The sequence below is a fragment of the Triturus cristatus genome, chromosome 10 (genome assembly GCF_964204655.1).
Source record: "Triturus cristatus chromosome 10, aTriCri1.1, whole genome shotgun sequence".
NCBI classification, from domain to species: Eukaryota; Metazoa; Chordata; class Amphibia; order Caudata; family Salamandridae; genus Triturus; species Triturus cristatus.
The window spans coordinates 841,054,796-841,068,394 of NC_140593.1; the positions used below are offsets into that span (position 1 = coordinate 841,054,796).

The 13,599-nt window shown below is 42.9% G+C and overlaps 1 protein-coding gene across 1 annotated transcript in view; it reads left to right on the plus strand.

Annotated features, from left to right (window-relative positions):
- The first annotated feature begins 1,912 nt into the window (after positions 1-1,912).
- Positions 1,913-13,599, plus strand: part of ECI1 (enoyl-CoA delta isomerase 1) — a 131,483-nt gene continuing 119,796 nt past the window's right edge. The window contains exons 1-2 of the mRNA XM_085628475.1: positions 1,913-2,057; positions 5,180-5,287. Of these exons, the coding sequence (XP_085484601.1) occupies positions 2,015-2,057; positions 5,180-5,287 (151 nt within the window). The 5' untranslated portion in view covers positions 1,913-2,014. The remainder of the gene's footprint in view (positions 2,058-5,179; positions 5,288-13,599) is intronic.

Sequence of the window (13,599 nt, forward strand, 5' to 3'; positions counted from 1 at the left end):
CGCGTACCGAATCTGCGTTGCTGAGGATCGATGCTGAAAGGACTTCGTCTTGAGAGACTTTTACCGAGAGACTTGTCCTGACCCGTTCTGACATTTAGCTAGAATAGGTAACTATGAGAAAATGATTTTATTCTGAATGTTTCCCTCGACTAATTTTAGATAAAACAATATACTTTTGAATATGGTGTTGGTTATTATTTCTTGTCAATTATTGAGTATTATATTTTGATTATTCCTGTATAGGTTATATAGATCATGTTTATGGACAGTCACAATAACCAGGTCTTATCGACCTCGATATAGATGCAGGGTGTCTGGTGTTTAGGAGTTTTTCTTCCACAGGTTTATTGCTGGTAGAGTATTTGAGCGTATGTTAGTGAAATGGGCCCTAGCGTATGATGAATGTATGTGCGTGTAACTGTGTGATTACTCTATCCGTGGTAGTGGGAATATTATAGATACCCTGATCTCTATCACAACCACTCTGTCTATCTTTATTTCGTTATTAATTTTATTTTCATCTTTTGAACCTTTTTTTTCTCTCCGTCCCCGAGGATGCACTTTTGTAACAGAAAAATGTCAGAAAAAGACGACATTTCAAGCAAAAGTGTTTTTCTTTTTGGATCCATTTTATAGGGGAACAAATAAAGGAAAAGAGAGGTTAGGAGCCATTTCTTGAAGTCACAGGTTTCAGCAAGTGAGGAGGAGCGAGAAATAGAAAGAGAGGGAAGAAAAGGAAGAGAAACAAAAACAGGCTGGGCAGCAGCAGAGCAGAAGTGAACACTGACTGTCCTCGTGAGCTCTGGGCAACGAGAGGAGTTGGCCTAACGGCTAGGGTGGTCGACCTTGAATCTGGGGAACTGAGCTCGAGTCTCAGCAATGACGCTGAACATCCTGTGATTCAGGGCAAATTACTTAATCTCCCTGTGCCTAACAAAAATTAATGTGTCCTCATTTGATGCAACTGTTGCTATGTAAAGCGCTCTGATACCTCATTTGGGTCAAGCTCATGCTATATAAAACTGTTAAAAAAAAACTCCCCTCCTGTCCTGAAACAACCACAAATGCCAAGCCTTATCTATAGGGCTTGGCTATTTCTGCCATCCTGGGATGCATTTTTAAAATAAAAAAGTTGGGGAACGGATTGCATAAAATTAAAGAAGTAGGGGCACGCCCTGCGAATCCCGCCCACTTCGACCACTGGGTTCTCGTCCGAACATAAGCATTGCTCCTCATGATCCCTCTACCCCGTACATAGTGTGTGTTTATATAATTAATAATCAGCGCCATTGTTTTCGGAGCGCAAATATGGTATCACAACTTTTGCACAGCATCTTTTTGCTGTTGTTCCGCGTGCATATTTTAGGCTGACAGACTGGACCTGGTGGTTAGTACATTCCATTCGTTCGCCTTCTGAAAGACAGGCTTGGCATGCAATCACTGACCGTCGTGAAAGCAGCAGGAGGGCGGCCTCGCCTCGCCCTGTGGGTGTTCAATGCACACTTTAAAATTAAAGCAGGCCAGTGGCGTTACCAGATCACAACTGAGCGAAGACAGAGGCCTAATTAAGAGGTGATAAATTCATTATAGTTAAAACACAGTACAAATAGTAATCATACTCTATAAAGTCAGTATCCAACCGAGTTAAATTTATAAATATTGTCTGACTTAGAGAAAGTGGGTTCAGAATGACACCCCTAAAATCCGTGTTGAGACTTATAATCACTCAACCTAAAAAACACACACAGGGACGCTGATGTTTCCGCGTACGCACTGTACTGCGAAGTGATAAAGACGTCTGCAATACTGTTCGTGCCACTTCTACCCTTTAAAGCCCGGAGGTGTGATTACACTTCGCACCTTGCTTTTCTCCTCTTCTCGGCCGCGCCTCCCTTCTCATTCGTCCCTTCTATTGCTCCCTTGTGATTGCCCCGCCCTCCTTTCGGCTCGCCACGCCTCTTCCTCTTTCGCCGCTTTCCTTCAGTCCACCACTGCTCCTCTTCTGTTGCAGAAGATGGCGGCTCTTCTGAAGCGTTCGGTTTCTGTCCTCCGTGCAGGTACGCTCCCTTCCTTTAAACCTCTTAGTGCATGATTACAGGCCCCGTCTTTCGGGAGACCTTCATTACTTTCCTAGAGGTCACATGGGCCCGCGCACTGCCTCGGGAGAGTAAAAGGGAATGTTGTCACTGGAAAGCATAACCAGGGTCACCGTTTCCACTCCACTTGGCCAGCCTTGATCAGCTTCCTGCCAGTGACCTGCGCTGCGAAGATCCACCCTTTAGACGCGGGTTGCAGCGCCTGGGTGGTGTACCTGTCAATCCCTATGCCATGGAATTACCCCTTAGTGTCAGAAATAGTCTCTGATTATTTTCAGTCAAGTAGAAACGCACACCTCGCTTCCTTAAAGGCTTCTCAGAAACAAACACCGTTCGGATGTTAGAAGTTTTCATATCTTGCAAGGTGCAGCTACTTGTGGTTGGCTGCATACGAAGTTTTTTTTAAACTCTTATTATTTTTTAACATAGCCTGTTCTCCCACAGTTTGCGTTAATATAATTCAGAGGAATAGTACTTATAAATTAACCTGCTCTTTTCAGATTGTTTCTGTTAGTTAAATGTGTTCTATTTTGCTTATTTTACTGCCAATTTTTTCCTGGTCTTGAAATAAAAATCGTGGACAAGTGTCATCCCTGTCTCAGTGTCCACTGTCCCAGCGCAAAAAAACAAAAAATACAAGAGGGTCCCTGATAGTTTAAATAGGGAGAAGAGAGCAGGGAAAGCGCACTAAATAACAACACATGCTTCTCCCTAATTATTACTTTTTAAACATGGTAATACATCCAGGAATATACAAGTCCCATAGACCATTTTTTTTAATCAAAATTTATTATCAGAAAAATAAACACATCATTTTTATAACTTCATTTTCGGATATCACAAATATATTTATAAAAATATATCATAAATACTTCAACATAGAGACAGTCCCAAAACGTAGATGAGGAACAGTGAAGTACACATCAACAAGAGGAAGAAAGAGATAAGTCCTCAACAAAGAACAGAACTGATACAAAAGCTGGACACAACATCATGTGAGCGCAACATTACATACATACAAACAATGTATAATACAAAATTCTCAGTACAAAATACAAGAGAGACAGGAAAGTCGCCAACGCGCTTTTCGGAAATGTGATGCACACGAAAAATGCCTTCATCAGGGCGCTGAGAGAGAATCAGTACATCAGTGGCCGCAGGCCATTTATGTGTCGTACACTGTCGATGAATGTATGGTGTAGGGAGCTCAATATGAATGTAACTTTTTGAATCTGCCTGTTTTATACAAAAAAGCATAAAATACTGTTACACTGGACTCGATGTCATTGCGAGAATGTTTTTTGGGGCAATGTTTAAAGCTTGTATTTCACAACTAATGTGTATTTTCTTAAGCTTCTAAATCCAAGGAGGTGAGTGGTGGCAGAGGGTACATTTCACAATATATTCAAATAGAATATTTGCGTTATAATTGATATTTAAATTAGAAGACCTATTGCTTATGTATTTTCTTTGCACCTGTGACTTTAGTTTCTAGACTTTTGTGGAGAAATTTCATCATGCGTGTTGATAAACCTTTGTATGACCTAATCTTTAGGGTTGCCGAAGACTTGAGGTTTTTAGGTTTGTGCAACCTATCTACAGATGAACCTCTACACCCTATATATTCCAAGTGGTAAAACTGCTGTACAAACCTGTTAAATCAGTCTAACTGATGTCGACTGATTGGGATTGTGAGTCCTTTGTAACCTTATCTGTCCCCCACTATTCCTTCTTAGTAGTTCCTCCCTGTATAAGATGAGGAGTAGAACATCTAAATGAACCTGATAAATCTATCTAGCGATGGTAGGTACAGCCTTGGACTGTCCGATCTGTGTATTTGAGTTTTCTAGCGCGCGGAGCACGTGAAGTCAACATTAGGTCACTGTGCAGTTAGTGGAAAAAGACTTTAATGTAAATATCACTCAACTGTGCGTATAATACAAAACATGCATAGATTGGGTCGATATTTGAGATAGAAGTTGTGATGTACATGCACATTAAGAGAAGCATATCAATACTATATAATGTATAGCTATAAACTAACTCTTGGTAACCAGTGTATGGTTAAAGGACTCTGTCATGGTAGAGTATTTTTTTTTCTTGAATCCAGAAGAATACATTTGAAAGAACATTGACATTCTGGGACGCCTATGAATTAAGAGTTTGAAACAGAACAGTAATATATATTTTGGCTGGTCCATACAAGCGGATTTTAAACCAATCAGGAGAGGATGACAAAATAAAAGTAAATGGAATGTGTGAAGTGAAGAAAAATGACTTGTGCATTTAAAAAACTGAGGGCCAATGGAATGTGTGTTTTGGCCTCACCAGCTCTTCAGTTCACCAGCAGGCCTCCTTTTCAGCATCTGCAGCAAAATTGATTCTTCCTTCCACACAGAAGAGCACCAGATGCCTACTTTCCCAACTATATTTGCTACTCACTTTTCCTGGTTACCCACCTCTCTTCTGATGAGTCGTACTACTGTTGGTAAAAGAAATGGTTGTCTTATCCCCCTAAATTTGCTTACATCCTCTGCCTATACGAGGGCTCTATATTTCTTGAAATAAAAACTGAGTGCTGGCAAAACAGTGATGAGGCCTCCAGGAGCCTTCCTCACCCCTAAAAAGAAATATATCAAAACAGCAGTGGGGTTGCTTGCAACTGACTTCATAAAGGGTATGGAAAGTATAGGGGGGAAGTGAGTTTCTTGAGGGGGTGTTGAACTATATTTTTTACGTATTCCACCCCCACCACTCCTTGATCACACAATGTGCCCATCAAATGCAGAAAAATCAAAATTTCAAAAAGTGCAGTATCTATAAAGAGCACTTCACTTGCAGGGCAGGAGAGCAAGCTGGCTCTTGTTTTTGTCCCCAGCTCAGTGGTTGAAACTGAGACATGCTGCTTGGTCCCCGCAGGGCGTTTACTTTCCTGTCCAGTTCCATTGACTTGAACAACATTCACATCGCAGGCTCTTCAGGCCGTTAGTGTGCTCATTACTCAGTTTTTTATTGAAGTGCACAGAGTGATCATTTTGTTTACTTTTAACTGCACTTACATATTCATTGTGTTTGTATTTCAGGTGCCTTTCAGAAACATGGGGCCAGCTCAGCACAGGTCGCGCGTCTGTTCTCCACCAACAAGCTGATGTTCAGCAACAAAATTTCAGTAGAGTTGGATGGCACAACAGGTAATTTGAGTGGTCTGCCTTTTTCTTTAACACGCACAGTATTTCAATGAGGAACAGAACCACAGGGAGTCTGAAATCTCCATTCACATCCCTTAATGGGCCTATTTTTCCTTCCACTCAAGAAGGGCTCAACCTGCAATGTACTGAAGGTGAACATGCAATTTTATAAATGAAGTGTCCCCAGAGCTCGGCTGAGCTACGAATGAACATGTAGATGTGTGAACTTGGATTTACTAAAACTCTTTGGTCACTGGAACCACAAAAAGTCTCCACCTTAATACCCAACTCTCTCAGCAGGCTTACTTGTGTTTCACACGTTAAAAAGGAGAGTGCATACTTCACCTAATATATTTCTCACAACCTTCAGTACCAGATGTTTGTTTAAAAGAAGCAGGAAATGAAAACATTTTGTTACAATACTTGTTGATCAGTTTTTTTCAATCAAGTGTACTCCTGCATCTCTGCATGATTCTGGGTCTGCACACCCAAGACCCAATTCAGTTACTTACACAGCTTTATCTGTTGTCCATACGGCTATCCCAAGTGACTGACATACATACTCCTTCACATCCTCTGGTTAAATGTAGCCTTTTCCCTCCACTTTACATGCGGCACAGGCATTACACTCCCCTATTCTTTAACTCCTCACAACTTGTAAGTCTGGGTCAGTTGAGGTAAGGGGAGATTCGCTTTAGTGGCCCATGATAGACTTGGATTTAAGGGTTCTACCTCATTCCCATCGTCTGTTTCTGTGTTAAGTTTTCTATATGGACATTCCAGTTAAGTTGATCAAATCTCATCCCTAGATATGAGTTAGTGGACACCTGCTCAATTTCATCCGGCCAATGGATAAAGTTTAACAGGTTTTTGCAAACGATGCCATGACCTTTGTTTTGCTGACGTTAATCTATAGGTCGTTCACCAAGTTGTATGCGTGTAGACTGGACATGTGTTTTTGGAGCCCCATCTGCATAGTTAACATGGCAATATCCTCAGCGTGGTGCCTGCTAGTTTGTGGAAATCACCCCTAAGTAACTGCAACACCTCCATAAGCTTGGAGATGAACAGCAGCGGGCCTAGGATGCAGCCTTGTTTTAGCCTATAGATTTTTGGAGACATTCCTCTGCTGTGGGAGTTTTACTGTCACCACATGTCGCTGTATAGATCAATTATAAGTTTTAGCAGACTGTTCTTAATCCTGAACCCCTCTAGTGTAGCCCATAGTTTGGCTCTATTCACTCTATCGAAAGCAGTTGAAAAATCAATGAAACATGCAAAAAGACTTTGGCCTTTAACTCTTACTGCTGCACCATCTTATTGTTGAAACAGCTGTATGATGTAATTTTACAATATGATCACTGCAGTTTTATAGGTTTCTTGAAGACCAATTATTTAATAGCAGTGTTACAGTTATTTTAGTTGCACTGGCGGTCCCAGCCTGCAATAGTCCAAAAGCAGGCGGCCAGGGAAAATCTACTGACTGCTTTGTGACTCCCTATCTCATCAGGAGTATTGCGATTAGTGGATTTCTGCGTTCAGGTAGCCTGGAAAGCTAAACTGTTTTACGATTTGGAGAGGCTTCTCAACGGTAACTGTCAAGTTACTGATTTCATTTGGAGGGACTGCGCCCAGTCCTTTAAAGACTGCCATATGTGTCAGGGTCATTTGTAGTATATGCCCCTTTTGGTGAGTTGGAGCATGTTTTAGAAAATATGGGTATTTAGTTGGCACCGCCGGCTTCACGATTGTCCCCCAGTCCTCCAGCTTTGTGCCTTTACCTTAAATTTTCTGGTAGATCTCTTCCATAGCCCATCTTGTTTTGTATATTCCTTATTAGTTTTACTGTCTCATTTCAACTGGACGCTGAGTTTGTATTTTCCAGCTCATTGCAGAGTTGCGGTATTCAATATATATTGTGCCTACTTAGGAAGTCTAACCGGCCTTCTGACGTGTAAACGATTAAAATCCATAAACATCTGTGGTAATCCGCTTGCCCCTTTCTTCATGTTTGTCTCATTGATACGCCCCTTCCTTTGCCGGCATATGTGAGGGGTTATGGTTCTTTAAGGTGCAACTCGCTCAAGTTATACTCACTATCTGCGGAAAGAGTTGTGCTTTCTCGGCATAGAGTTTGAATGGACAAGTCTGCATTAAACTTTGCCTGTTCAATATAATTTTGTTCTTTGAGGTAAGTTTCCAGAGCATTGCTCCATCAAACCCTCTGACCATTTTTAGGTCTCGGCCTGGCGAAAGCAGCGCATGCGCTGCTCTGCCATGCAGAGGCTTCTTGGAATCGGTACGATTCCAAAAGCCTCGTCCCATCTCCGCCTTCAGCTTTCATTCCTGCGCGTCGTTTGGCATCACAAATTATGCCAAAGGCAGTAAAATGATTGCCCCAAAGGCATATCAGTCCCCCATTGTTGCCACCCCGTCTCCTTTTAGCCACGCCTAGCGGGATTGGATCTTTTACCCGCAGCGTTAGACTTCATTACCGGGGAAGCACTATTTGTTTCCCCTTCCCTCTGTCTTTTGCCTACGTAAAAGCTGTTGTAATTATGTGCCATTTTATCTTATGCCAATGCATTTGTTAAATAGTGTAACCCGTGTCTGTCCACTACTCCTACCTCGCAGTGCTACCCGTGTCTGTCCACCTTGGCCTCTGTCTCTCTGTGTACACTCATGTCCGCCCACTTTCCTGCCTCGCAGTGTAGCCCATGTCCTGCCTCGCAGTGTAACCCAGGTCTGTCCATTACTCCTGCCTCGCAGTGTAACCCGTGTCTGTTCCCCCCGGCCTCTGTCTCCCAGTGTACACTCATGTCTGCCCACTACTCCTGCCTCGCAGTGTAATCCAGGTCTTCCACTACTCCTGCCTCGCAGTGTAACGTGTCTGTCCACCTCGGCATTCTGTCTCCCAGTGCTCAGTACACACGTCTTTCCATCGCTGCTCCTGCCTCGCAGTATACGCTCACGCCTCTTGTTTTACATTACGTCAGATAACCCCAGGTTACACTAGACCTCGTTAGGCAGTGCTATGCTGTGTATACCTCCTTGACGATGCTGTGCTATACACATGACATGCTGTGTTATGAGGTGAAATGTATGTTTATACAGGCCAAAATCGTCATTTGTGAAGCCAGCGGTCTGGTGTGTGATGTGTTCTCGAGAGATTCACGTAATACTGCAGTTTACCCCAAAGTTGCGCCACGCAGCACAGAGAACAGCGGAGCCGTGGTGACAACTAGGCTGGATAACTTGCTAACATGAGAAAATACGCTGAAATACACCAGGAGCGTAACACATCGTTCTGTGCTATTTACCTATTGCAAAATGCACCCCGTGTCCAAAAAATTACCTTTGGATGCATTTTGTGCTAAGAAAATCGCGCTAAATGCAATAGAACTCGGACCCCAGCAGCTGCTTGCGCTCTCAAAGTCTGTTTTTGCTGTGCACCTTGGGTAGGATTTTTGTGCCAGATTCCTCTAATAAAGTGAGCGCACGTATTTATGTAATGTTTTGTAATTTCGCATCAAAACAGTAATGTAAAATTACCGAAATTACTCCGGCGTAAGTAAAATTTGGCACAGGCCTAGAAATAAATACGGAATATCACAGATGACTCCAAAGTGACAGTACCACACAATAGTGTCAGACTTGTAGTAAGTACCGGAGAGCGTCATATAAGTATAAGAAGTACCACTGAGTACCTGGAGTACCAGAGGAAGCCATGGGATACCACATAGTATTAGTACCAATATGCACCCAGAAACAGCTCTGAAGAATCCGGAGTACTGCTGAGAACTTGCTGGTGTCACGAAATACTAAAGTCCTATGACTTAATACAGGTGGGCCTTAATTTGAGCCGGTGGTTGCACATGGTTGTGGGAACTAGGACTTATTTTTCCTCATCAGTCTATGATTCAGAGCAAAAGAGACAAATCGGAAAAGGAAGAGAAGGGTAGGGAAAGTGGCAAAGAGAATGCGGGGATGAATAAGAACCTGCAACCGTGAGATAAAGTATGTGCACGGTGGGGGTAGAAAAGGCGCGAGATTGAATGAAAACTAGGTATTTGTATTCAGCAACCCCGGCATCCGACTCTGTACCCCATCCACTTCACTTCATTTTGTTTATTTCCTAATGTCAGCAAACTGATCTCTGCCACGGAATATTAAAAGTATGCAACGAGTACCGAGGAGTACACCAGAGTACTGTAAAAACCAAACTGAATTCCAGAGAACCGAGGATGTATCAGTATTCCAGAGTACGATAAAGTATCACTAGAGTACTAGAGGTTCAGGCTACGATAGAATGCCGCTGAGTATCTTGGCGTGCTATCCAGAACCACAGAGTGCACGTATGGCGAGTAATGCCAAGCACGCAGAGCGCCACTAAGGACCAGGAAGTAGCACTGACTGGCACGAGGCACCATGCAGGAGTGCAGTTAGAGGAGGCGGCTGTAGAACTGCGCCCGATCACCTGCTCACTGAAGCCGAGGCCGCAAGTATCTGCTCTCACTCATTCTGCGCGACGTATAGAAATTGTAACAGATACTTTTATAACATGTTTTATAGTGATACATTCAATGTCAGTGGCAATACATGTAATGTGCTTTTTGGAGTTAAAGGTGGTGATCCTGTGACAACACAAGTTCCAGGAATTTATAAACCTTGCTTCCAGCTTCCTTGTGTGTATAGTACTGTTGGTGAATTGTACATTATCTGTTGGGATGGAGAATGCCTCCTGCATAGCGTGGGAGAGCATGCACCTCTTCCCTGTGTTCCCCCATGTAGTAAGTCTCTCTGTATTTTCTATTTATGGCCTCAGAGCACATAACAATCATGCATGTACACTACGCGCCCACTGTGACACAATTCAATCTTAAAGTGCACTCTGGTCTGGAGAGGCACACCATGTTTGCCCCTTTTTTAGTGAGTATGACTAACACCAGTGAACAGGCTGTAGAGAACTAATACTGGTGGCAGCAACTGATTATACCTGGAGGATATCTCTTTTTACCTGTTATGTGCACAGGTAGAACTGTCTCCTGGGCCTTCCTTTTTAAATGTGTATGCCAGTCCTTTACAAACAGATCCTTTGCTTCATACATGACTGGTCTATGTTGATCCACTGATGTGTCTATGTTTAATTTATGCATGTGCAGGATGAGTATGGTAATATGTGTTTGACTGCTGAAGCCCAGGAATCAGTTTTGGAACTCCTGTGTGTGAATTGCAGGGGTGTGGAATATAATAAAAAATCTACTTGCCAATGGGGCAGGTTGCTTCATAAATCTACTTGTCCTGTAGCAAAATCCACTTGTCTTATTGGTGCCATGTAGTGGTGCGGTGACAAATTATGGCAGCAATCTCATTATATAAGAGCTCTGATATAGCCTCTCTGATTATGCCAGGCAACGTGCAACAGTAGTGTTTGAATACTTGCAATCCCCTTATGTTGCCACATTTCTGCAGATCTACATACTGGGGCTGAAAGTAGGTGTAAGCAATAGTTCTAGTGTTAGAATGCCCCTTTGAGTCTGTGCAAATCTACTATCTTGCATGTTTTATGGGTTTTCAACAACTCTTCTTTAATCTTTTCCCATTCTAAGAAATGTTGGAAATTTACTCCAAACAATAACAGACGTAAATATTCCACAGTAGGATTTAAAAAAGTGGTTGGAGGGAAAGTGAACTTGCAAACACTCAGATTTTCCCGTGAGCAATTCTACACATGCATATTTACTCATGCTAAAATTCAGTGAACAAATATTTTCTAGGAGTATTATTTCTTGTCCTATTTCTGTAAATTCTTGGTAGTTCACGAAAGCTGTACAGCTGCACTTAATGCAAGGACATATACCATGGGTGCACTTTTGAGACTTTCTGTAATAATCGGGCCCCTAATTTGATCTAGCGTCGACCATAACCTTTTGCGTTTATTAAAATTCAGTCTCTCTCTCCCTGTATTGGCTGGCTTCACTATGAGTGGCAGCGTTCTGCTCTTTCACAAGGAGCATATTGGCACACAAAGTAGTTTTGTGACAGCATGTGCTTTTTGAGGTCAAAAAACAATTTTTGCTTTTGCCTATGTTTGTTATAATGGTGAGGACCCGGCAACTCTCACACCAATAAGGTTTTACAAAAACAATGCCAAAACAATTTACACATTGACAAAACTAAAAAGCTGATCACCAGTTTCAGACCTACTGGCTTTGCCAATGCTTCTTTATTTTTGTTTCCCATAATCTTATTGAAACTGGTTACACTGATTTTCCATTATGAATATTTTTGGGAAATACTAGCATGCATCAACACTTGTTATTAAATGATGCTGCAAAGAATTGGTACTTGAAATTTTACAGTAGATTAGCGAAATGTTTTTTTTTCTGCTTTCATTTTTTTATGAACATTTTATTTCGAAAGCAAAGAATCATCATTCTTGCTTTCAAGCTTCTGCAAATATTTGCCTCCAATTAGAGAGCATTATACATAGCCTCATATTGCTAAACTTTGAAAACGTGTGTACACATTTTTCTTACTGGAACCACTCAGTAGTGCAGTCGGAGCTTACAATTTTTACTTAGAGCGTTCACCCTAATAATAAAGACTTTAAATTAATGAACCATAATACAAGTTTAAACAGCATTAATGTGAACAAAAATATTACCTTAGCAGCAGACAGTGCCCTTCCCCGATACATAATGTTGTTCTGCCTACGGGCAGCCAAATGGTTTGTGATGCAGGGGGTTGGGTCTACTTGTCCCAAGGACAAAATACACATGAAAACTTGTTGCCCTTGACCCCAAGCAATATGTCCTGGGCGTCGGGCTATAGGAATTCCACATCTCTGGAATGGTATAAAGGATGGAGTTTTGGGCAGTGTACTGCACAGCAGTGTGAATTGTAGGATTTGTCTTGAGCTTTCCTGAGATCCCTTGAGATTGACCATACTCTACGGTGCGGAGGATAGGAGACAGAAGATTCCTTTGAAGTGTACGGATAGCCCTTGCCCCACCTTTCCCCCCCCCCAAAGGTATTACGTCAACAGATTAAGAGTTAGTTTAGTGAGGAAGCCTATCCCTCTTTTGTGTCTTTGTTATGGGTTTCCTTGACCGAGCGCTCCAAACTTTTTCCTCCTTCCTGCTGGCGCTGTAAGACAAAGACTGTGGCTTGATCGGTGAGGAAGGAATCCTACTGAGGGAAGGAACCCACTGACTACTGAGATGGGTACTGGAGGTATCACTACGAGTATAAAATGCTGCCTTGAAGTGGATGTTCATAAGGAGCAGTAGAGAAAAAACTGTCATTTGGTCTACTGTAGCTCAGTGAGTGATCTGCACCACCCGGCTGCATGGTGAGGCATTGTGACTGGTTTCTCTGCCACATCTCACGGAGTACATCACGACTCTTATACGTTGGTGGGGCATGCAGAGTTCCCTCTGCCCATTCCACAGAACAATACACAAGGTGACTGGAGGCTACAAACTTAGCTATCTGACAGAATTAACTAAGAAGCGCTTGTGATAGCCTGGTGCTACAAAAATATGCCATTGCATCTGGTGGTATCGCCACACCAAGATCAGAGCGCTGATCAAGGGAATTTTGTGAGAAAAACTTCCATCCTAAGGCACGCAGTGAGCTAGCGTGGGCACTACCTGTGGTCGTAGAAGCCTTCCCTTCCTGCGTCAGAGGCACAGTAGGGACTGGCGGCCTCGGTAGAGCTGAGTCCGCACAGACACGGCGTCCTCCGTGTGGTCCCTCTTCATGGCTCGTCTGAAGGTGTAAATCAGTTCCAGCTGCACATCCCTGGCCTGTGGCCCAGAGAGACCGGAAGTGAACCTCGGCCGACTCCTTAAAGTATATAGTGGCTACTGCATCCGGTAGCACACATAGGGGCAGCTATGTTGTTACGACCTAGAGACAGTGATATTGGTGTTAGCGAACACTCTGGAAAAGAGACAGGAACGGTTGGGACACAATTTATCGTACTCCGCACTCATACTTTGATCGCAATAGTATCATTGCCTCTGGAAGCAGCAAAAACACAGCACTGGTGTTCTGGCTCTCTAACTCTATAGCGATTCCTGCACAGATTGTGAAACGTTCGTAGTCGAGTTACTCCCTGGTTCTTCCTTCATTGTCCTTCATCTGACCTGTGCCGCTGCGCTGTGATCACTTGTTGGCAGCGCTTCCGTTGAGGGATTTTACAGTCAGTTATTTCCTTCCCTTTGCAGACATGCGAGTGGCTGACCAGAGGATGAAAGCAGACAGGTTTGAGTTGGCGCATGGCCATGTCACACATAGTGCGGTTTCAA